We start from the raw sequence: 22,533 nt of genomic DNA, 5'->3' as shown, positions 1-22,533 counted from the left end.
ATATATAAATAGGTTGAAGCACAGGGAAGGAAGTGTTTTTAAACAAGTTGGGAACTGACAAGAAGAATGCAAATGAAATAACATTAAAAATAAGCCATGCCTCACATTTTCCTAGCTGGGATGCTCCTAGAATGGGACAAGAACAACCTAGCCACAGTAGTGCATGCACTGGTAACTTCCCAATTAGACTACTGCAATGCACTCTACATGGGGCTGCCCTTGAAGATGACTCAGCAGTTGCAGCTAGTGCAAAATGCAGCAGCTAGACTGCTGGTGGGTACATCTTACCGAGACCATATAACACTGGTCTTAAAGGAATTGCCCTGGCTGCCTATATGCTTCTGGTCGGAATTCAGGGTGTTGGTAATGATGTTTAAATGGCTTGGGACCTCGATACTTGAGGGAGAGCCTCTCTTTATATATGTCTGCCTGAGACTTGAGATCTCTTGGAGAAGCCCTTCTCCGCATCCCACCAATGCAACACATACACTATGATGGGACAAGGGAGAGGGCTTTCTCTGTTGTGGCACCCCGACTATGGAATGCCCTCTCCTTGGAAGCCCGACTTGCGCCAATGCTGATTTTATTCCAGCACCAAGTAAAAACATGGCTTTTTAACAAAGCCTTTGATGGTTAAATTCACTAGGATGGCACATTGTTTTAACTGTTTTAATTGTTTTTACTGCTTTTAAATAATATATTGTTTTAACTAGGTTCATGATTTAATTTGTTTTCAGCTGTGTAAATTTATTTTATACTGTGTGCTTTTAACTGTACGCCGCCCTGAGATCTTAATGATATGGGGCAGTATATAAATGTTTTAAATTAAATAAGTAAATAAATAAAATAATAGATAGGAATATGAACTCAAGATTGTGTGCAAAATCAAAGCATGATGCAGGCTGAGTATGGAAAGGTGATGGAAAAAATACAAGAGGAAACCAAAGGCCTGCATAGACAATAATCAAGATACACTGAGTTCAAGGGAGGGCAGGGTCCCCATGAGAGGCCCCATTCCTGTTATACAAATGAACAGAGTCTTCATGTGCACAAGCTGAAAACTTGCAGATTCTCTCCGGGGCTTCAGAGTGGATGCTATAGGAAACATTGCCATGTGTCACCCTGGGCAAGAAGTCAACCTACCCGCTCAGAGGTTCATGCACATTGACCCTAATCACTGTGCTCTATATGCACTACTAATGTTCTGTGAAACCCTGGAATGTTTTGCAGAAAATATGGGCATTTGCCACTTGAAGTAGGAAAGCATCCCCATTTGCTGGTAGAACTAGTTGGCTTTCCTCTGTGGGCCACTTACTAGATGGAGACATAACACATTAAGGGTGCAATCGTATGTATGTTTAGACAAAACAGACCGACAACTCCCAGCATGGCCAGGCAGCCATGCTGGCTGGGGAATGCTCAAAGTTCTATGACTTTTTTTCTGTCTAAACATTCAAAAGATTGTGCCTAAGCCATGGTGACAAAGATCCATACTCTGGCTAGCTCCAGTTTCCAACGTATAGAGGACTTCCCAACGTAAGTAATAGGAGCAGTGCTGAAAAGGGGTTTGTTCTGGCCTGGCCTGAAAACAGATGAGTGTAATAATCATGAATATTCAACATTTTTGCTGGAATTAGCTGACCTAGCCAATAAGGATATCAAAAGGAGATTGCTGATCCCAAGCCAGTCATAGATATAGAGTAAATCCCATGGAACAACAATTAAAACAATGGAATTTCTCCAAATTCATGCCCACATCATTTAATGTGATGCATTTTAGTTGGTTCTTCGGTTGTGTGGGTTTTCAGGTCAGTTCAGAGACTCAGTGGAGGGGGAGCAGATTTTATCACTCAGTTGCAACCTAAATGTGACTCTTCGTTATAATCTGATTTGTTAAGAAGGAAATATTACAGCCTGTGATTCATCAAAGAAGCCAAAGATCACATTAGTTGTAATTACTTTTGGCTGGCTCCTATTGATCACTGCCCTCTGAGGGATTTCACTGTGGCGCTAATGCTGCCAGTTCACCAGCCTAGAAGTATATATACAACCATCAAGCTAACAACCTTGGCTGACTCCAACCTCTGTTTCTTGAACTTGTAGCTGGGTTGCCAAAGGGATGGCATAAATCCAAGCCTTATCTAAGGCTCAGAGATAAACCTCTCATATTTAGATATATGCCATTTTTATTCCACTCTTTCTCCAAGATGCTCAGGATGGGTTTTCTGCTTGCCCAATTTAATCCTCTCAGCAGCCTTGTGAGGTAGGTTAGACTGACATTGAACCCACAGAAACAAAGCTACATGGTGGGTTTTTTTTAAAACTAGATTAAATTTTAATCTTCACATATTGAGATCCATTGTGGTGTTATAGCTAGAGTGATGGGTTAAGGCTAATAGGGATGGGGGCAAACTTTGTTTGGTTTGTATTTTAATTATAATGTCCATATTTGAACTTCTCAAATGAATCCATGAACTGGGACACAACTAACTTTCAGTTTTCACATTTCTCCGAATTCTGAGATGCAGTTCTAATCAGAGAAAAAAGCATATAAAAAGGCATATAATAGGAAACAATGCTTGCAAAATAATTGTGCATAACAGGGAGTACAGTCTTCTGTTCGAAGGCACCCTCTATTTCAAGTGTTGTGTAGTCCTAGTCCAGTTAAAAGATCAATATACATAAGAAGGGAGTGCTGAGTCCTTTAAGTTGACATCAACAGTTAGCAACTGGACTGCAGACTGAGCAGGCATAGACCACCTAATCGCAGTTTTCCTCACTATGATGCAAGAGTAATAATTTGGTATTATGCCTCCTGTTAAAAAGGCAGTTAGCAGAAAAGCAAAACAAAAGGCAGAACAGAATTAGCGTTTACCACATGTACAAAAGGCTAAAAAAAGGAGATCACACCCTTCGTTAGTAAAGAAAAGGTAAAAGGTAATACAATATTCTTGCATAAAAAAACCAGTACAGAGTAGAGTTTCAAACAAAGTTGTTCAGTCCATTTCTTTATGTTCTACAACACCAGCAGGAGAGAGAGAGAGAGAGAGAGAGAGAGAGAGAGAAAGCAAACGAGTGTGCCCCCAGCAATGGTAGAAGATCAGAGATAGAGAAGGAGAAGGCAAAGGAAAGGGAGGAGCAGGAAACCATTGTGGCCTGCTTCAGACAACACGCTGAACCCAGCATTGTTTAGCATGTTGTCTGAACCAGGCCAATGTAGGCTGTAGCGATCCCAAGGTTAGCTATGGCCAAATTCCTGAGAACTACGGTAAGTGCAATGCTGCCCCCTTCCTGTAACAAGCAGATGAGGTTGCAATATTTCCAACAGGGAGACGGGCAGAGCTTGCTACTCCCCACCTCTATGTGGGTTCTTTTGACACAAGAGCTGAATGGGACTATTTTCACAAGGCATAGCAAGGCCCTTAACAAAAAGAAAGAAATTAAAAACGTTAGATGCATTAGTATTGAGAATGAGCCGTGTGTGTGTGTGTATGTGTGTGTTAAGAATAGGATGGCAGGCAATGTGAAAGAATATGAGGAGACATAAATTATTAGCCAAAATGTTCGGAGTGGAAAACTTTCAAATTCAAAGGCTGATATTGATGTATACAGTTGTTCAGGTACTGAGCAAGAGAAATCAGAGCCTTGGTCTGCAGCCCAGCTGGTTGTCACATAAATGCACAATGGGGTGCTTTCACTTATTTGTGGCAGTTGTGTTCTGTTCCCTGCTGGCCACGTGTCTCTCATCACAGAAGTGACAGTCCTGCATTCCAGCTGGGGGGAAAAATTCGGATTCTGCTACGGCTCTGCAGGGGCTGTCTGCCACTAGTTTGAAAATAGAGCTAAGAGGGACAACAGGGGGACAGATCAGTTCTTGAGCACAGCGTAATCAGATATTTACTTCCTCCGCACAGCCTAATTACTCATCCACCGCACAATACATCAACAAGAAGAAGAACTAAGCAGCAAAATAACACAGGGAAGGACTAAGCAACAAAATAAAACACGGAAGTTATTGACTGGCTGCTCTTCAACAAAGCTCTCAGAACGGTTTGCAAGAATAACCCCCTCCCTTTGTAATAAAATTGAATAAATTTCAAATAATAAAACATGTCACAAGCAGAGCAGACAAAATTGCAGAATGTAACCAACCAAAAGAAAATGAACAAGCCTAAAAGGCCTGGGCAAATAGAAGGTTCCACTTGGCACTAAAATGAAAGCAAAGACAGCACTAGGTGAATATCCCTGGGAGGTGGAGGAAATTGATAGGACAGGGTACCACAACTGAGAAGGCCCTGTTTCCAGTCACCATCTGCCTCACTTGAAACAGTAGGGAAATTCAAGCAGCACTGTAGAGGCCCAACTAAACATCTGGGCTGGTTCGTGCAGGAGAAGGTGGTTCTTCAGATACTAAACTTTCTAAGGCTTTAGGTCAAAACCAGCACTTTTAATTATTTTCAGAAATGGATCATAAGCCAGTGTAGCAAGTTGCCTGGCCCTGCTGGCAGAATCCTAGAGTCCCAGCACCTTACAGTTCTGGCTCAAAGTAAGGCAGGCAAAAAGAAAACAATGATGGTTACAAAATGATTCCCTGACACGTATGCTACATTTATTTTTCCTTATCTTTTCAGGGTCAATTCTTATGATGTTTTCTGAGAATTTCAGCTGAGGTTTTTGTCAGGACTGGATAAAAACTGCATCTGTCATGCATGGAAAAGAGTTGTGGGAATCCACTCTCAAAAGCACTCTTCATAAGTATTTTGAAGTAGCTTGCCTTCCTCTTTCCCTCCATTTCTCTGACGCTCAGCACGGTAAATGTAAATAAATGTGAGCACTTTAGGAACAAATCATGCTTTGACCTGCTTTATTGCACTTATATTGGGGAATGGCCCTTCAAGTGCAAGCTTTCATCCCGCTCTCTGCATGTTTTATATAGAACACATTATAAAACACATGCAAGATGTACAGCAATCATGAGGTAATGCTAGAAAGTCAAAGCATAGTACCAGGAATCTCTGTTCTTGTCAGAACCATTGCAACTGATGAACAACATTCATTGTAGAACAACATTCCAGAAGTGCTTTTTTATCTTGAAAATGCGGTACAAACACTCTAACTAATGAAATTAGCAGTAGGTGTTGTAATAACTATGTTTACAGCATTGATCATGGTATGAATACCTTTTCCCAGATACAATATGTCTATTTTTGAAGAAGATGTAGCTTGCAGTCTCACAATAGCAGGTTTGCTCATTACTGGAAGACACCTTCAGTCACTTGTATTTTCAGCCATCAACAGCTTTCACACGCAGCATCACCGGGGGTGTCTATATGGCCAATTTACCCTGTCGTGGCTGTGCAACAGCACTGCATTGTTTATATGACCGCAGCCGCCAACTTGCAGCCATGTTGGGCTCCCCACCACCACAAAACTGCATTTTTTCACGATGCTGTTTACCGTGACTTTTTCAATTGTCCCGATAACACAGTGGGCATGGCTAGATGGGGTGATATCCCGGGAATCACCCCAGGATCATCCCTGTGCATCCACTGGGGGTGGGTGGGGAGCACAAGGTTTTCTTCTTTTTTTTACCTTATTTTTCTCTGGAGCGCAAGTGCACTCCAGCTCCTTTTCCTTTTAAAAAAATGGTGCCCGCAACACACGCAATGTCCCTCCTCCCATCTAGGATGTTACGCAGCCGTGTAGACACAGGGCGACGATCCCAGAAGTGGGTAAGTCCAGGATCACCCCCTCTCCAGCCCTCTACACTTGTAGAGGTGCCCCATGTTGCTTCTTCTGCCTGTCACTGGTGGATTCACTTTGGATTAGGAAAGTGGGCATAGCTAGGGACGGCTCCCAGTGCAGCGTAGGCACAGGAATGCAGGGCAGGGGACAGGGGCAGGCTGGACAAGCTAAGTAGAGAGCCAGTGTGGTGTAGTGGCTAAAGTGTCAGACTGGAAGTCAGGAGATCCGGGTTCTAGTCCCCACATGGCCATGGAAACCCACTGGGTGACTCTGGGCCAGTCACAGACTCTCAGCCCAACCCACCTCACAGGGTTGTTGTTATGAGGATAAAATGGAGAGGAGGAAGATTATGTACGCCACCTTGGGTTCTTTAGAGGAAAAAAGGTGGGATATAAATGCAAAAATAAATAAATAAATGCCACCATGTCCATATTACAAGCTGGGGAACAAAAGTAAGGATGGTTGTAATGTCTAACGCATTAGTTCAATGAACTGCAGCAGCACAGATGCGCTGCTACAGGTTTTCAAAGTTGTGTCGAGTTCCCAGAAAACAAAACAAACAAGCTATTTAGGTTTTTTGGTCTGCTGCCCATTCCTGCCATCTGACTACGGTGCTGCGATTTTTCCTCTCTGGATAGTCTGCACTTAGTCCTGCCATTTAAACATATCGATTCCATTTTGCTGCAGCATGCTGCCAGTGTGTGTGTGTGTGTGTGTGTGTGTGGAATCAGGATCCAAAGGGGCGGCAAGGAGAACCAGTGTGGTGTAGTGGCTAAGGTGTTGGACTGGGAATCGGGAGTTCTGGGTTCTAGTCCCCGCTCAGCCATGGAAACCCACTGGATGACTTTGGGCCAGTCATAGACTCTCAGCCCAACCCACCTCACAGGGCTGTTGTTGTGAGGATAACATGGAGAGGAGGAAGATAATGTATGCTGCCTTGGGTTCTTTGGAGGAAAAAAGGCAGGATATAAATGTAATAAATAAATAAATAAAATATAGACAAGCCATAGTATCAAAAAAACACTCCCATTACCATCGGCCATTGGGAATGCAAACTTTTCTTAAAAATACTAGGGATGTGCACGGACCCCCCCAATCCACGCCGCTCCGCCCGTCTCCCGCTCCGCGGATCAAGATCCGGCTTCGCTGCCGTCACTATATGAACGGCGGCGGTGGCGGCACAAGAGAAACCACCCACCCACCCTGCCCCCTTACCTTCCTCTATCGCGGGATTCAATTGAGGCCCCGGTTGAAGTCGGAAGAGGCCTCGGCCTTCACTTCCAGTTTCAACTGGGGCCTCAATTGAAGCCGGCGACGGAGGAAGGTAAGCGTCCCTCCTCCCTGCTTCCTTACCTGGTGCCGCCGCCGCTGCATGGATGGCGGTGCCAGGTAGGCCAGCCCCCCGCCCCGGCCACCGCCCCCTTACCTTCCTCTGTCGCGGGATTCAATTGAAGCCCCGGTTGAAGCCGGAAGAGGCCTCGGCCTTCACTTCCGGCTTCAACCGGAGCCTCAATTGAAGCCGGCGACGGAGGAAGGTAAGCGTCCCTCCTCCCTTACCTGGTGCTGCCGCCGCCGCCGCATGGCTGGCGGCGCTGGCAGTGCCAGATTAGTCCCCCTCCCCCCCCCACTTACCTTCAGGCGAAGCTCCGGATTAAGGCGATCCTCTTTGCCTCGATCCGCAGCCCCCCTGACTCTCTTCGCCTCCGCCTTAAGGGTAGGCGAAGCCCCCCACTTCGCTCCTGCTTCTCCGGTTCGAGGAGAAGCAGAGCACATCCCTAAAAAATGCCTCCCTTCTGGAGCTGCAGTCACATCTTTCCCAGCTCTTTCTGGGAAAGCTACAAACGCACAGTGGATGATGGTAATAGTACAACCAGAGGGTGGTTGCACCCAAAGCAGAATGAAAAGAAGACCCCCCCCCCAAAAGAAGCATAAATTGCCCTTCGTATGTCCCAGCTTGTTTCAATTACAATTCTTCCTCAGGGGAAACTATTCAACATAAAATTAAGATATCAATATACTGGTAGCATCCAATCATTTCCTTAATCCATAGTGAATTCCCTAGTTGGACAGCTGGAAGTTCCAATAAAATTTACTACTCATTGAAAATCCATTATCTCCATACTGGTCTAGTCTAGAGAGGAAGAGCGCGAGAGAGCGAGCAGTAAGGTGGGGGCAAATAACTAGGGATGGCTATAGCCTTTGTGAGCTCACCTTGAGTATCTGGCCTCTCAGAGTCAGAGTAGCTTGATTTTTCTTTGACCTCCCTTTGTAGTTCAGAATCTTTTCTTCCTGTGACTGTCTATAGTGGTGGCAGAGACTTGTGGCTTTCCTGATGTTTTGGCCTACAACTCCCATCATCCCTCATCACTGGCTCTGCAGACTAGGGCAGATGGGAGTTGCAGGCCAAAACATCTGGAGAGTCACAGGTTGTCCACCTTCCTATGTGTCACTTTCCTATGCCAGGTGAGGTAGAATTAAAAATCAGTGGAAACTAGATGCACTTTATATTGAACAGAATTTGATGAAAGCAGACTTTTCAGGGCAATTTCCCCTGCCCACCACCCAGTCTTCCTTCCCCAGAAAAATAAAGCAAACAGACAACTTGTTGGGTATTGAAACATTAAGCCAGGTCCAAAACACAACTGCCAGAACAAAAAGATAGAGAAACAAAGGACTTCTTTCGATTAAGGGGAAATTGCATTTCCTCACCGGGGCAGAGTGCTTCCTGCTTCTCTTGCACAATCCTAATGGGGCTGCATTACATGACTGGAGAGGGTCGACCATGGGGTCTATAATGGAAAACTTCCCTTCCTCTTGCTGCTCATAGCCCTCAATGGGAAAGCGCCCTCTAGTAGCGCAACTTCTTCTGTACTCGACAGGAAATCCTGAGATATTTCAGTAGAATCGGACTATCACAGGTTTTTTTTCTTTTTTCTTTTTAAACGGAATTACTGAGGAAAAGCGCAGGAGATGTGCAGAAGGATGCTGATGCCATTAAAAGGACTCGCAAATTTCCGTGAGTGGCCAGTCACAAGCGTACTTTTATTTCACTTGTGTGAAGAAGCCCAAAGAGAGAGAGAGAGAACATCCACCCTTGGGAGGTATATGCATTAGAGAAATGTGTTCCAAGCCCAAGACTGAATGGGTGGGATGAACTTGTGTGATTTGCCTATGACTTTCCCACAGCGTTTCACCTTGCCTTCCCACAGTACTCAAGAATTTTTTTAAATGTCCTTTTCTTTGTGAAGAGTCTTATCCTAGCTCCCCAAATAAACAAAAATTCTACCTTCTAGCTCAGACATGTCCATTTTGCTCTATCTCATTTGCCAGGATCCCCCCCCCCCATATCTCTCTCTCAGTATATCCTACTGTGTTTGATGGGAGCCTGCACTCTTCTGAAGACTCCAACCATCTGGAATCATTCTCAGCAAGAAACAAATTCCTACCTCCAAGGCCAACTGGTGCGGGATCCTGTGTTGGCATTTCTGCAAACATTTCTTCCCACCTGCCTCTTTCCGTGAGCAGATTGCCTGCATCTGGACTGTTGTCTCTAGATGTCTTCTCTTCATTGACTGGAATGTAAAAAGTAGCCTGGTTTATAACTGTGCAGAGATGGTGTCTTGGTCTGGCAAAGTGAGGAGAACAACAGCTGGTGGTGCATCAAACCGGGCCAAAGGTTTGCAACCATATCACATGATGGCGTTAAAAGGAAAGGCAGGCTGGCATCCATGGCTGTGGTGGGTAGGGTGACCATATGGAAAGGAGGACAGGGCTCCTCTATCTTTAACCATTGTATGGAAAAGGGAATTTCAGAAGGTGTAATTTGTAGGCATGCAACACCTGGTGAAATTCCCTCTTCATCACAACAGTTAAAGCTGCAGGAGCCCTGCCCTCTTTTGTATCTAGTCACTCCAGGCAGGGCTCCTGCAGCTTTAACTGTTGTGATGAAGAGGGAATTTTACCAGGTGCTGCATGCATACAAATGACACCTGCTGAAATTCCCTTTCCTATACAACTATTAAAGATACAGGAGCCCTGTCCTCCTTAGTGGTGGGAGCTGAAACAAATGGAGTGTGAGGGTGGTGGGAACAGGAAGAAAGGAGGAATGAATACTGAACATGCAAACAAGATGAAGTGACATCATAACTATCCGAAAAATTACAGTGGTGGCTGTTTAATTATCCAGTTCCAGCATGTATTTTTAGCTTTTAAATTGATAGAATGCAATTCTTCTTTAGTTACAATGCAACAGCTATATTTTCTTATATATATATATATATATATATATATATATATATATATATATGTCTTCTAATGGTAAAAGCTCAAATCCAATTGTATTAGGATGCAAAAGTACAAGCAAATGGAACTCATTAGAAATAAAGAATAGATTCACAGATGGCATATGTTTATAGAGAGTGGTTATAAAATAGCTATAGAGGAGATAGAGTTTACACCAGAAGAAGAGCTGGATATTTAATACTGTGCTTTATTTATTATCTCAGTTGTGGGAGGCTCAGGAGCAAGAAAACGTAGCTTAGGCCCAAAGTCCGAGATCAAGGAAAACAAGTGCACATCATTTCACATACTTCTGACATGAATTAGTTATAAATGTTATGCTGTAATAATAATACGAACCCTGGCATACAGAACAGTGAAGACGTTTGCTTTACAAATGTGTTTACTGCAATGCAATGTATACAACAGGTATGAGCTCCCAGAAGAGCGATGATCCTTCAGTTCTAGAAGCACAGAGGTCTCAGTCAGTTGGCCTCTAGAACTGAAAGATCATTGTTCTTCTGGGAGCTCATACCTGTCATATACATTCCGTTGCAGTAAACACATTTGGTTGGAGTTGGTGGTGCTGCCATGGAGCTTCAAGGTGTGGCTATTTGGACAGCTGTGTTGTCCACTGTCTGTATTATGGTTGTTGTTTTTGCAGCTGTTCTGCCGAGAGTGTACAGGATCTCAACTAAACTATGCTGATGTTATCCCATTGTAAGCTGGCCACCAGCATGGGGACCATAAGAGTGCTTGACTGAGGAGTGCTAAGTTGCCCCACCTGCCTCTGAGATGACCAAGTCCTGGTTGACTCCCAACCCAATTCTTGGTTGACTGGGAGCCATAGGAACATAGGAAACTGCCTTATACTGATTCAAACTATTGGTCCATATAGCCCGGTATTGTCTGGCAGTGGCTCCTCAGGATTTCAGGCTGGAGTTTTTCCTCCCCTACCTGGAGATGCCAGGGATCAAACCTGGGACCTTCTGCACGCAAATCAGATGCTCTCTCACTGAGCACAGCACATGCTGTGGAACACACGTTGTGGTGCACATGATGTGGAAACCCCAAAATAGGACACACGAGTGAATTGCTTCTTGTGTAACGAGCGAAGGATTTGGTCTACCACGAGAAGATACACAGGCACTCAAAGCAGAGGTAGCCCATTGTATAGTTGCACCTCATAACTTAAAGGCTAATCATGGGCTCACTTACTTGTCAGGTAACAGTCCAGGCTGAGCGATACATTATCGAAAGCAATGATGGCTTCTGATCCAGCTTTCCAAGACGTAATAACCTGAAGCCAAAATCTGTAAAGAATAAGAGAAGATATCAAATTCTGGCAAATGAGACACTACCCATCACAGACGTATTTGGACTTTGAATTTGGAATAGCCAGCCCAGTCTTAGACTAAGAGAGGGAGAGCAATGGATCATAACCGATATCAGACATCTTGGTACCATGCAAACCATCTGTTCCAAGCACAGGGGTGTCCATCCAGGGTACAATTCATTCAGAGGTACTTATCAGAAAGATCAGCTGCTGGACACAAATGAAGCGCAACACCATGTGAACATAAGTATAGTGATGCATATAATAATAGACCACAAGGCACACATCCATTTTTTTCAACGTAACAATGAAACCTCCCCCACTACCCCTGCGGCCAACACTACGGCTTGCTTCTTTCTACCTTCCTGGCATATTTCACTGGGGATCATCTATGGCCAACCATATTGTGCTGCCTCTTTTTGCTTTATGACCCCCTTCAGTTCCAGGATGTGGTTTGGTAGGAAGAGAAAGAAAATGAAGAAAAGGTCTCTACTGCAGCCTTTGAAAAGTGTGGGTTTGGAAGTGCACTTGCCATGTACTTTCACAGGTGCATTATCTATTGCCATGTTACCAGAAATGCCCAGAGAACAGAGAACATAAGAAGGGCCTGGCTGAATCATCCCAGAAACCTCTCAGCATAAGCCAGAGGGCAGTCAGGTTCTTTGTAGAGCCGTGTGGCCCAGAAAAAGTAGCCAGTGTGGCTCTTCAGAAAGCCGGCGAGGCCAAAATGCCTGGCTCTGAGGGGGTCCTTCCTTAGAGCCAGGCATTGTGGAAGACGGTGTTCCAGGAGATTGCCTGAACTCCAATGGGACAGGGGTGGCTGAGAGATGTGGCATGGGGGACGGGACACACAGGAGTGTGGTGATGCTGTGCATACAGTCTCTTCTGCCTCAGGCATCAGGAGAGCTTGTGGATGTGGGACAGAAAGACTAGAACAGGAGTACAGAATCTTAGGCCCAGGCACCAAATCTGGCTCTCTGGGTTCCCCAGAAGGACACACACCCTTTCCTTGGTTCCACCATTTCTCCCAACTAGGAATCATTTGGTGGTTTCTCAACTTTTGTGCAGTTTTTTCCCCATGCTAAAAGGTTGAAATGTCTCTCCCAAGGCTTAGTTACTGGCAATAGGAACTTTAAACTACAATGGGCCCATTCAGAAGACACCTTAAACCCTGGCTTTAACCATGGTGGTTAAGCCAGAAAGCCAGGCCGTGTTCAGAAGACACCTTAAACCACGGCTTTAACCATGGTGAATAAGGCTTTTTGCTTTATTCACCATGGTTAAAGCCAGGGTTTAAGGTGTCTTCTGAATGGGGGCACTGTGCTGGTATTTATTTTATTCTTATTTTTTTCTATTTTGGGCCCTACCCCTTTTGATATTGGCCTTGCCCAGCACTGGGATGCGGTTCCTAAGACCTCCAAAGTGCAATTTGGCCCTTGGGCTGAAAGAGTTTCTGTATCCTTGGACACAAAAATGATGTTCCAGGCAATGATCGATCAGCAGGAATCTATGAACTGTTAATAGTCAAAGGCACAATGCCCAGGGACTCTCACTTGAATGAGCCCCAATAAAATGGGAGTTTTCTGGCTGCTAAATGTATGTGCACTCATTAAAAGAATACGCAGCCTTTAGGCTTAGGGAAAGGATAGGGGAGACAGTGTTTGTGTAAGTCTTGAAAAATGGTGCCAATAAATCAAATACAGGTGAACGATGATCTATAGAAAGTTCATGACATCACCTTTTATCCACAGAATAGATTCAATCTTTCTACCTGTAATAAATGCAAGAACTGAAGTTGTAATAATATTCCAGGATAAGTTTTCACAGCACCATGTAAGCCCAACATTTCTGCTTCCATTAACCAATAAATGCCTATCAGAATATGTACTGCCTTTCTAAGGGAGAGTAAATTCAGAACTGAAATTGAATACCATTGGACATCCCGGATAATTTCTTTTCTTGCCCATTTTCAAGCCAATTTGGCACAGCGAGAGATTCAATGAACCCAAATATTGCTTAAGAATCTTGGGGGTATTTCCTGTAACCCATTCTAAGCTGTGTACCAATTGTGTCGTCCCCCCCTTCTGCACAGCTTTAACCCATCCATCTTCCCTGTCATTGCAAGATTGATCCTCTTATGAGAAGTCAGAAGCATGTTGGGTTGAGGAAGGGGAGGAACAAAAGCATAACAGTCTTGCTCAATGATAAATGGATGCAGGCCGAAGAAAAGCTGGTTGTATAAATTGCCTGGTAAATGTGATGGGTTAATACCTGCCCTCTGTTATATCTCTGCAACTCCCATCAAACTGATGGACTAGCCTCATTAATTCCAGCTGAGCGGTTGAGATGTAGCAGATTGCACAATTTGTTCGTTTTGTATTTAGCAGATTTCTTAGGTGGTCAATTAGGGGGCAGGAGGGGGGGACCAAAACCTGGCTCCCATTTCTCAAGATAGAAACATAGCATATTCCTTTTCTATTCTCGCTTTGGACTGGACGATTCAAAAACTGTACTGAATTCCAGGAAGGGGCAGTGGCAACTATGAATCTGCCCTAATGATTTCCAAAGGGACTCCCTGTTTATTCTCAGGGACTACCGGTCTAAACTAAGCGTAACATTAAATATATATTTTCATTTAATGTAGACCGTTTTTGAAATGGAGATACCCACTTCGGGGAGGCCTGAGTGGGATCAGGACTATGGTGGGTGGAGAGGGGGAGTTTAGCACACACCCCACCCCGCCCCCACCCCCACTGCCATGATCCAAACACATACACAGAAGCTGCAATCTGCACTGAGAAGAAAGCTTCCGTTGGCATGAATGGGAACTTTCTGGCTCAGCAGTACCAATGGGGTGGAGGATGGGGATCCTGGTTAAACATCCCACCCCATACTCCATGGCCGTGATCCTGCTTTGGCTGCACCCGCGGTGGCTATTTACATTTTAAAAACCTCACATGCAGTTTAAATGAAAGCCACGTTTAATGTCACATTTAGTTTGGCACTTTGGTTTTAACTATGGCCTAATCTATACCAAGCAGGATGTTACACATTGAAAGTGGTATGAAAGCAGTATATGGTATGTGTCAATGGGCTCCAACAGTTGTCAGTGCACTTCAATACCGCTATAAAGCAGTCGTGTGGCTCCTGGCTTTTATATACTGATTTCATAGTGCAATATCCTGCTTGGTGTAGATGAGGCCCAAATCTTATCCTCCACTCTCCTAGAATAATAAGAACTTCTTCTTGAATGGGCCCTGGGACTAAGCACATATATAGCCCAAACAAGCATGAACTGGTGTTCTGGTTGCACATGGAGGCTTTTAAACTTCTCCTTGCAGTAGCAGCCTTCTGTGATGCTTAAATAGGGTGGCTGAGTGTCCTCTTTTATCGAGGACTGTCTTCTATTTTGATGGCATCCTTATTTGAAAGGCTGCCCAGTCTTAGTTAAAGAGCCATCAGAAGGTAGAGCTGGGCCCAGATGCTGCCCATCAGCAACCCTCAGACAGCAGACCGTGCAAGGCACACAGGTCACAGCCCTCCATACTATGGTGAGATATACTGTATTTCTATTTAAATTATAATAATTATTTCTTTGTGCTTTTTATGCAGTCATTCCATCTTTTGTCCTCTTCTTTTATTGATGCATATCCTCTGTTGGGTGGATTCACGAGTGGCCACCCTGCACTTAAAGTTTCTCAAGGTCGAGGCCCTTCTGAGCAGAAACTCTTGAGGCGCATGGGGCTGATACCAGAAAGACTTGCTCCTGCACCCCGCAGGAGCAAAAGTGCTTGCTGTGTCCACACTGGGTGGGGTTGAGATCCTGCTCGCTGACTGTGCTGTTTATTTTTGTGTGTGCATTCTCTGAAGTCACCCTGAATTTAAAAAAAATATAAACTTTTAGATTCCACCGAAACACATTCACTAGTTAATGAACATGCTACTAAGTAGCTTCAGGAGTTTCCACTTACTGGACTTTTAATTTTAGAAGTTTTTAATTAGAACTCAACGAAGAGTTGTTTATCATGAGCAGAGGGGAAAGGGTAACATATTTTTCAAGCCCTATTTGGTTTCCCCATTTCATGCATTAAATATGACACAGAGGAGCTTAATCATTCATCTGATGTACATGGCTTGCTTACCATGGATACCCTTAGGATTTGCAAACAGGATTTCCAAGCCTCACTGAGGGTCAGTGCCCATATTTTAAACATTACTAAGGCACTAAGTTGCCCCATTTCATACATTAAATATGACACAGAGGGGCTTATTCCGTCATCTGATTCACGGGATTTGTTTACTGCAGTTGCTCTTAGGACTTGCAAATAGGGTTGCCAGGCCTCATCTGGGGTCGGCATCCAGATTTTTACATGTCCTGAGGCACTTGTACCCCTACACCTCTCTCTCCATCACCTCTTCTCTTCCTGAACTACTACAGGACCAGATCAGAATCCTGGCCATTTTTTATTTTAAAACATATCTACAATATGCTGTTTTATTGTATTAAATTCAAAAGCAGTTCCAAAGATAAAACAGAAATAAAATCTCCATAAAACAATAAAATCACAATAAACCAAAGAATAATAAAAGCAAAGAAAGGAATAGGAAAAGAAACAAGAAAATGCACAACAAAATCTACTGAGGGGCAGAAAATAAAGCAGTTCATTTCAACAGCCATTCCCTCCCTCAGGTTTTCACCCATTTACTAAAGTGAGCATGGATGAGGCGCTACAGTTCTCTCTTGGTAGGGAGTTCTACAACACTGGGGCCACTACAGATAAGGCCCTGCTCCTAGTGGACACTAACCTAGCCTCATCATAACATTGAATTAGAGCCGGGTCTCATCCAAAGATCTTGAACATTGGGGAAGGATCATCATCATCATCATCATCATCATCATCATCATCAATTTATTTATTTATTTCTTACCCGCCTCTCCCTCTCAGCATTCTGCAGCTAGCATGGATGGAGGGTGCATGCTGGGAGTTGGAGGACATTTTTCTGTCTAAATATACATAGGTTTTATCAACGGGCTGGAGCAACTCCCTTATGAGGAAAGGTTACAGCAGCTGGGATTATTTAGTTTAGAAAATGGTTGACTAAGGGCAGACATGACAGAGGTGTACAAAATTATGCATGGTATGGTGAATGTGGGTAGGGAGACATTTTTCTCCCTCTCTCAGATAAAAGGAAGTACTTCTTCACACAGCTCATAGTGAAATTATGGAATCTGCTACCACAAGATGTAGCGATGGCCACCAATTTGGATGGCATTTAAAGTGTTTTGGACAAATTCCTGATGGCTATGTGTTACCTCCAGTATCACAGGCAGTATGCCTATGTTTATCAGTTGTTGGGGGAAATGGGCAGGAGAGTCCTGCTTGTGGGTTTCCCATGGGCAGCTGGTTGGCCACTGTGTGAACAGAATGCTGGACTGGATGGATCCCTGGTCTGATCCATCATGGCTTTTCTTATGCTCTTATGTTCTTAGCTCTTGGGCCTGGAAATGCACAGCTCTATTCTATGCAAGGTATTTAAGGTTTGACTGCCTTTAACTGCCTTCTTATGTCCAATCACTGATTGGAGGTAACAGCAGAAGAAGCTTCTGGGCTGGGGACCTGAGGGGCTACATTTGACCCATGAGCTGGAGGTCCCCCACACCTGGGATAGACCGCTCAATTTATTTACAGTCCATGTCTTCTTTATATGTGTTCACTCCTAAGTATGTTCTGTCCCATATCTGCATAATCTGCAAAACCCCACCCCCGCAATTGTACAAACTGTGCATTTTAATGACCCTGTTCAGACAAAATGCGAAGCCACAGTGGTTAAGAATTTTGAGTGAAACACTATGGCTTAGCATTAGGGCTGTGTCCCTCCATCTTGCCTCAGGGGCCATTTTGGGGGCTCCAAAATGGCCCCAATTTGCCTTGGGCCACCTTGGGGCTTGCCCACCTTGCCAAGGCAAAATTCGCCCCCATCCCAAGGTGGTTCAGCCTGTGCAGGGTTCCTGGGTGGCAGCTGCGTGGCTGTGTGGCAGGCCACCAGGAAAGATGGGGAAGACTGACCGGGAGTCCATTGGACTCCCAACTCCCTACTTCCCTGCTCTTGCTCCCTCCCTCCCTTCCTCCCCCCAAACCCAAAACTGCCTCCGCGCCATTTGTCCTCTTCAGGAAGGTATTGGAGACTCTCTATTCTGAATAGTTCTATGGCCACAAAACACCAGAAATGGCCCTTTATGGCCACTATTCAAAATAAGAGAGCCCCCACAATTTTTCTTTCAATTGCGGCTCAGCTTTGAAGAGGACACATGCGAAAGTAACTCCTGCCAGTGGCAGGAGGTGACCGGGGAGGCAGAGGGAGGTGAGTTCTGTGAGTCCAAATCAGCCTGCCTCAGCTCAGAAACAGGGATTCGGTCTAAAGCAGTGCGCAGTCACACGAACCATTCCTAACCAGGGTGACTACATAACCGCAGTTTAAACATGCTCACGAATCATTTACTGCAAAAGGGCTAGCAATCTAACCATGGCTTAACGTATTGTCTGATCAGGCTCAATGTTTGAACATGCTTCCTTTTAAAACATGCATTTCTAAATGCATTTTATCTCAAGGTATCTATTTTTACATGTATCCCAGAATACACATTTTTTAAAATGCATTTGGTATGAGTCAAAATCTGCACTACAGCATTGAGAGAAGTGTGAAATAGGATGGACAGCTACGTTCTGATCCTCACATTAGTCTGGAGGGTATGGATCAGGTATGTTGGAAAGATCAAATTCTTCAAGCATTCCTACCTGAAGGCAACAGAAACCTCTTTCCCTGCTGCCGACAGTGCACCAATGTCCTTGCTCTGACTTTATTTTCATTGAAATGGCTCCTACAGAAGGAGAGCAGTGCCCTAAAGACCCAGAATTAGCATAGCTTCATATGATCAGCAGTGTAATGACAAGCTTCACGCAGGGATTTACTTTCTTTCTAAGCAGACGGGAAATGTCTTACCAAGCAGAAAAGCAGAAATCTTCAAACTCTCCCTTTGAACTACCTGCTGAATAGCTGTTGAACTGAGGAAAGCTTAATATTTAAGCTTGAATTTGGCCTTGGGGTGAGGTCTGGCAACAGTTCAAATACCAGAGAGTAAAGGATAAAGAGAACCAGTTAGTACTTTTTTTTTTGGCTGCTTTTTCAGCATCAAATCACAACTAACCCAAGCAGCAAGGATGTCTTATCAGGTGTGTTTTCTTGCTGCACTTGCTTAAAGAAGTTACCATCCGTGAAGTTTATGTACATTTTTTTTTTAAGTTTCCTTGAATCTTAGGTTGTTTGGGACCAATGGTCGTATGTCTAAGTGGAAAGGAAATTTTGAATGGACTTTATACATGATAACTGTGTCTGAATCCAAATTGCTGAATCTGAATTTTTACAAATGTGAACATCTGAATAATAAATTGGTGTATTTACCCACTTAACTGGAACTAATCCCCATTAAACTCAATGGGACATACTTCTGAGTAGACGTAGGGCCTTTCTACACGTCCTGGCGTTCCAGGAGGGAGGGGGGGAGGATCTTGATATATTTTGCTGCTCACGAGATCCTTCCCTAAGTCCACACGCTTGTGTGACATCCCAGGAGTAAGGAGGGACGTCGCTCCCACCATTTTCTTTTTAACAGAGATGAACGCACTTGCGCTCCAACAAAAATGTAAGTAAAAACAACAACTGCTCCCGCTCCCCGCTCCCTGATGGACACAGAGCGCCTGATGAGGAGGCGGGATGAAGCAGGGCCAGGCGGCCACACATCTCCCGCAGTATCGGGATGGTCCTGATATCGCGGCAAGAATCAGGTTTTCCCAGGGATTATTTATCCTTGGGAAAACCCATGCTTGTCCCCCCCTGCCCCCAGGAGTCCCTGTGCATCATTTGGATGCACAGGGACTCAGACGTGACCAGTCCGGATTTTCAGGTTAGTGTAGGAATGGCCATAGACAGTATTAGACTATGAACTATGCAATTCAACCGGTGGTAACCCAAGTCATGGTATCACAATAGCCAAATTAAAATAATTGAAACACACACATACACACACACACACACACACACACACACACACACAGATATATATATATATGAGAAATATTAAAATCCTGCCCACCTTCAGCCAAAATGTTTAAACCCTGTGCCACCAGTTATCAATCAAAAATATAACGTTCAGTGCTGCAAACTACAAGACTTTCAAACATGTGGGCATCAACATTGACCAAATGACCTGGATTACTACCCAACATTGCACGTGATGAAAGCTCCTCCACACCTCAGGACCTTAGGATATTGGTCTCAATAAAAGAAAATTACATTGGATCTAAGTGGCAATGTTGCCAGAGGTCAATTTCTTTCTCACTTACAACCCAGCTTGGAGACAGAAATTGCCCAGGCTGCTCTGTGGACAGCCTAGCTGGGAGTTATGGAAGGAAGTGGAGCTTACTGGTCTTCTCATATCTCAGCAGCTTTTTCATCTATCAACCCTAGTATACTTCTAGGCCACTTGTCTGGGTTAGGGTCATAGGAAACCCGGGATCTTCTGCATGACAAGCATGTGCTCTAGCACTGAGCTATGCTAGAGGCACAGGACTGACTGCCATGGGTGGATTCCTACCTAGTGGCAAGGATTCCAGAAAGTAGTGCTGGGGAAGCCATCAAGGGCAGAATGAAGGCCTCCACAGAAGACTTAGGTGGAGATAGAGTTCTTGCATGTCTTTGCTTTTCCATTCATTTCAAAGGGCAGCTCTCTATTAATTACGTGGAGATGTCCGTCCCCCCATTCTGATGAATGAGGAACCTCTTGCATAAGTGGGCCAGGATGCAAGCATGCTGGGTTGTTTAATTTGCACTACCATGTTTAGGTTTAGGATTTGTTTGTCTTCTGATGTTGTTTTAGGGTTTTATTTTACTACATTGTGGCACATTTGCATTTTTATGCCTCTTGTATCCCATCCTGAAATGCTAGGACAAGGTTCCCCAACCTAGTGCCCACCAGGTGTGTTGGACTACAACTCACTATTGCAAGCCAGCAATGTAGGGCAAGTTAAAATGAAGGGCAAGTTAAAATTATTTAAATGAATGAATGTTGTGTCTCCATGTGCATATGAGTCCCTGTGCTCACAAGAGGTTGCTGGATCTGGCTGGTGACAGCGTAACTAAAACACAGTGCATGCATGATTTTTATTTTAGAACTGTTATTTGCAGCTTGTACCTAGTCGTTTATTTGCTGTGGGCAGGGCAGGCAGGGAACTTTTCCTCCCGAGAATGGAGATCACTCTTGTATTTATTCCCTTTCAGCATCTTTCCTTAAATAACAGTTTAGGCCCCAAGGCTTAGGACATCTTCTGAGCAATTTAATGCTGGCTTTCAGGCACATTCATCAGGATCATGTAGCTCTGCTCCAGCTACAATCCCAGAAAGGCTCCATAATCATTACAATCAAAAATCCATTAAAGTCAAGGATGGCTATCAAAAGAGAAACATGAGAGTCACTCACATATACTCAGGGTAAGATAATCAAGAGTGAGTCAGAGGCCTACGGAGATAAACAGAGACCATGCACACACAATGCTTCCCAACTTTTAGATGCCATTTCCCTGAATGACAAGGACTGTTGCTATCTTGGGTGATGATTCTCAGCCTGGCTTTTGCTCTGCCTCAACAGCAAACTTTATGAGCTCAGGCTCCAGCAGGTTTGAATTTCCTATTTGCAACGAAAGCACAAACAGATGAGAACTGACATCTTCACCTAGTGGGAATGAAAACACTGAACACAGATGTCAAAATCAAGTTCTGTCGCAGATGCCGGGTTTTCATTCAGAAATCAAGCACAGAGGGCCTTAAAGATCCTAAGGGTTAACAATTAGGGCTGAGGTGAAAAGGTGGCGGGCAACTGTGTGTGAAATTCCCCCAAAAACTTCATGCACCCCACCGTCCTCAAGGCAACCTGAAGTTTAGCAATCGAGGGACTGTAAAACAGGGCAAACCTGTTTGCTCATTCAGAGTGGGGGCAGGAAGCTTTATTTTTATTAGGAAAAATCAGTTGGCGGCAATGCGTATATTTAGGGAAATGTGTATAAAATGCATATATTGTGAGAAATGCATATGAAAATATGTACAAAATTTTGTGCTGACATTTTAGGGGAAATGTGGGAACAATGTGGAAATGGGACAGAAGAAACTCGATGCTGGAACAATAATAAATAGAGCGGAATCAAACGTCCAAGATTTGTCTGTCCCTACCCTCTTTCTGTTTTGGCTTTGTGACTTCATCTTGTAGCCAATTATGATTGGTTGCATAATGATGCGATGTAATCAGGTTGCCTATGTGCTCCCTGATTGGCTTGGATCTCCTCAGGGAGCCCTGCCCCCTGCCCCAAAGTGGTCTTGATGTTAACAAGCAGAGAAAGAAGCAGCCGTGGACAGGTGATGAACAGTGTGGGCGGAAAAAAGTAAGCAAGGGGGATTTCATGAAAATGCTCATACACTGAATACTAATGGGTGAAAAACTGGTGCAGTCATATCTATGATGCTTAACAGTTAACAGTTGCCAGATCCACAATCTTTAAAAAGTATGTCTGATTAAAAAACAACATCAATGGTACTTGAAATTAAATACTTTCACAACCTTTGCTCCATGAAACAAAACAGAACTTTTTCTTCCAAAAAATTCTATCATCACAAGAGTCCTGTAAAATAAGCCTGTTCTATCAATCCCATTTTACAGATGGGGAATTGAAGATGTGAAAGAATGACTTGCCATAACTGTATCCTTATCTTGCCTTGTAAATTTCAGCCTGCTGTGCAGTAAAGAATAACACTGGTTACAGAATTCAGCATCCTTCTGTGAAGCTCCACTTTTATTTTCAAAACACAACTTTCTAGTCCTCAAGGCTGAGATAATAGGCTTAAAATGTGTGGGCAATGACTGGTGAAATCTCGAAAGCCAGAGGGGATGTAAGTAGGATTTCCAGTGAACAGTGCTCTGGAGGCCCCCCCCCCCCAACAGCTCATTGCCCCACTCTTCCAATAACAGAAGGAGAATAAATTATGCAAACTCAGGCAATTTACATAATTGATACAAGTTGTAGAATCAAATTAGACTGACACGGAGATTTTGACCTTTTATAAAATAC

General features: G+C 44.1%; 1 protein-coding gene across 1 annotated transcript in view; it reads right to left on the bottom strand.

Moving 5' to 3' along the window:
* ALK (ALK receptor tyrosine kinase) overlaps positions 1-22,533 on the bottom strand; it is a 710,717-nt gene that overhangs the window by 73,453 nt on the left and 614,731 nt on the right. Inside the window, exons 11-12 of the mRNA XM_063125395.1 lie at positions 11,242-11,336; positions 9,192-9,317 (exon numbers count right to left, since the gene is read on the bottom strand). Of these exons, the coding sequence (XP_062981465.1) occupies positions 9,192-9,317; positions 11,242-11,336 (221 nt within the window). The remainder of the gene's footprint in view (positions 1-9,191; positions 9,318-11,241; positions 11,337-22,533) is intronic.

This window comes from Elgaria multicarinata, chromosome 4, assembly GCF_023053635.1.
Source record: "Elgaria multicarinata webbii isolate HBS135686 ecotype San Diego chromosome 4, rElgMul1.1.pri, whole genome shotgun sequence".
Lineage (NCBI taxonomy): Eukaryota > Metazoa > Chordata > Lepidosauria > Squamata > Anguidae > Elgaria > Elgaria multicarinata.
The sequence above is the reverse complement of the archived record's forward strand: the minus strand, read 5'-3'. Positions and strand labels throughout refer to the sequence as shown.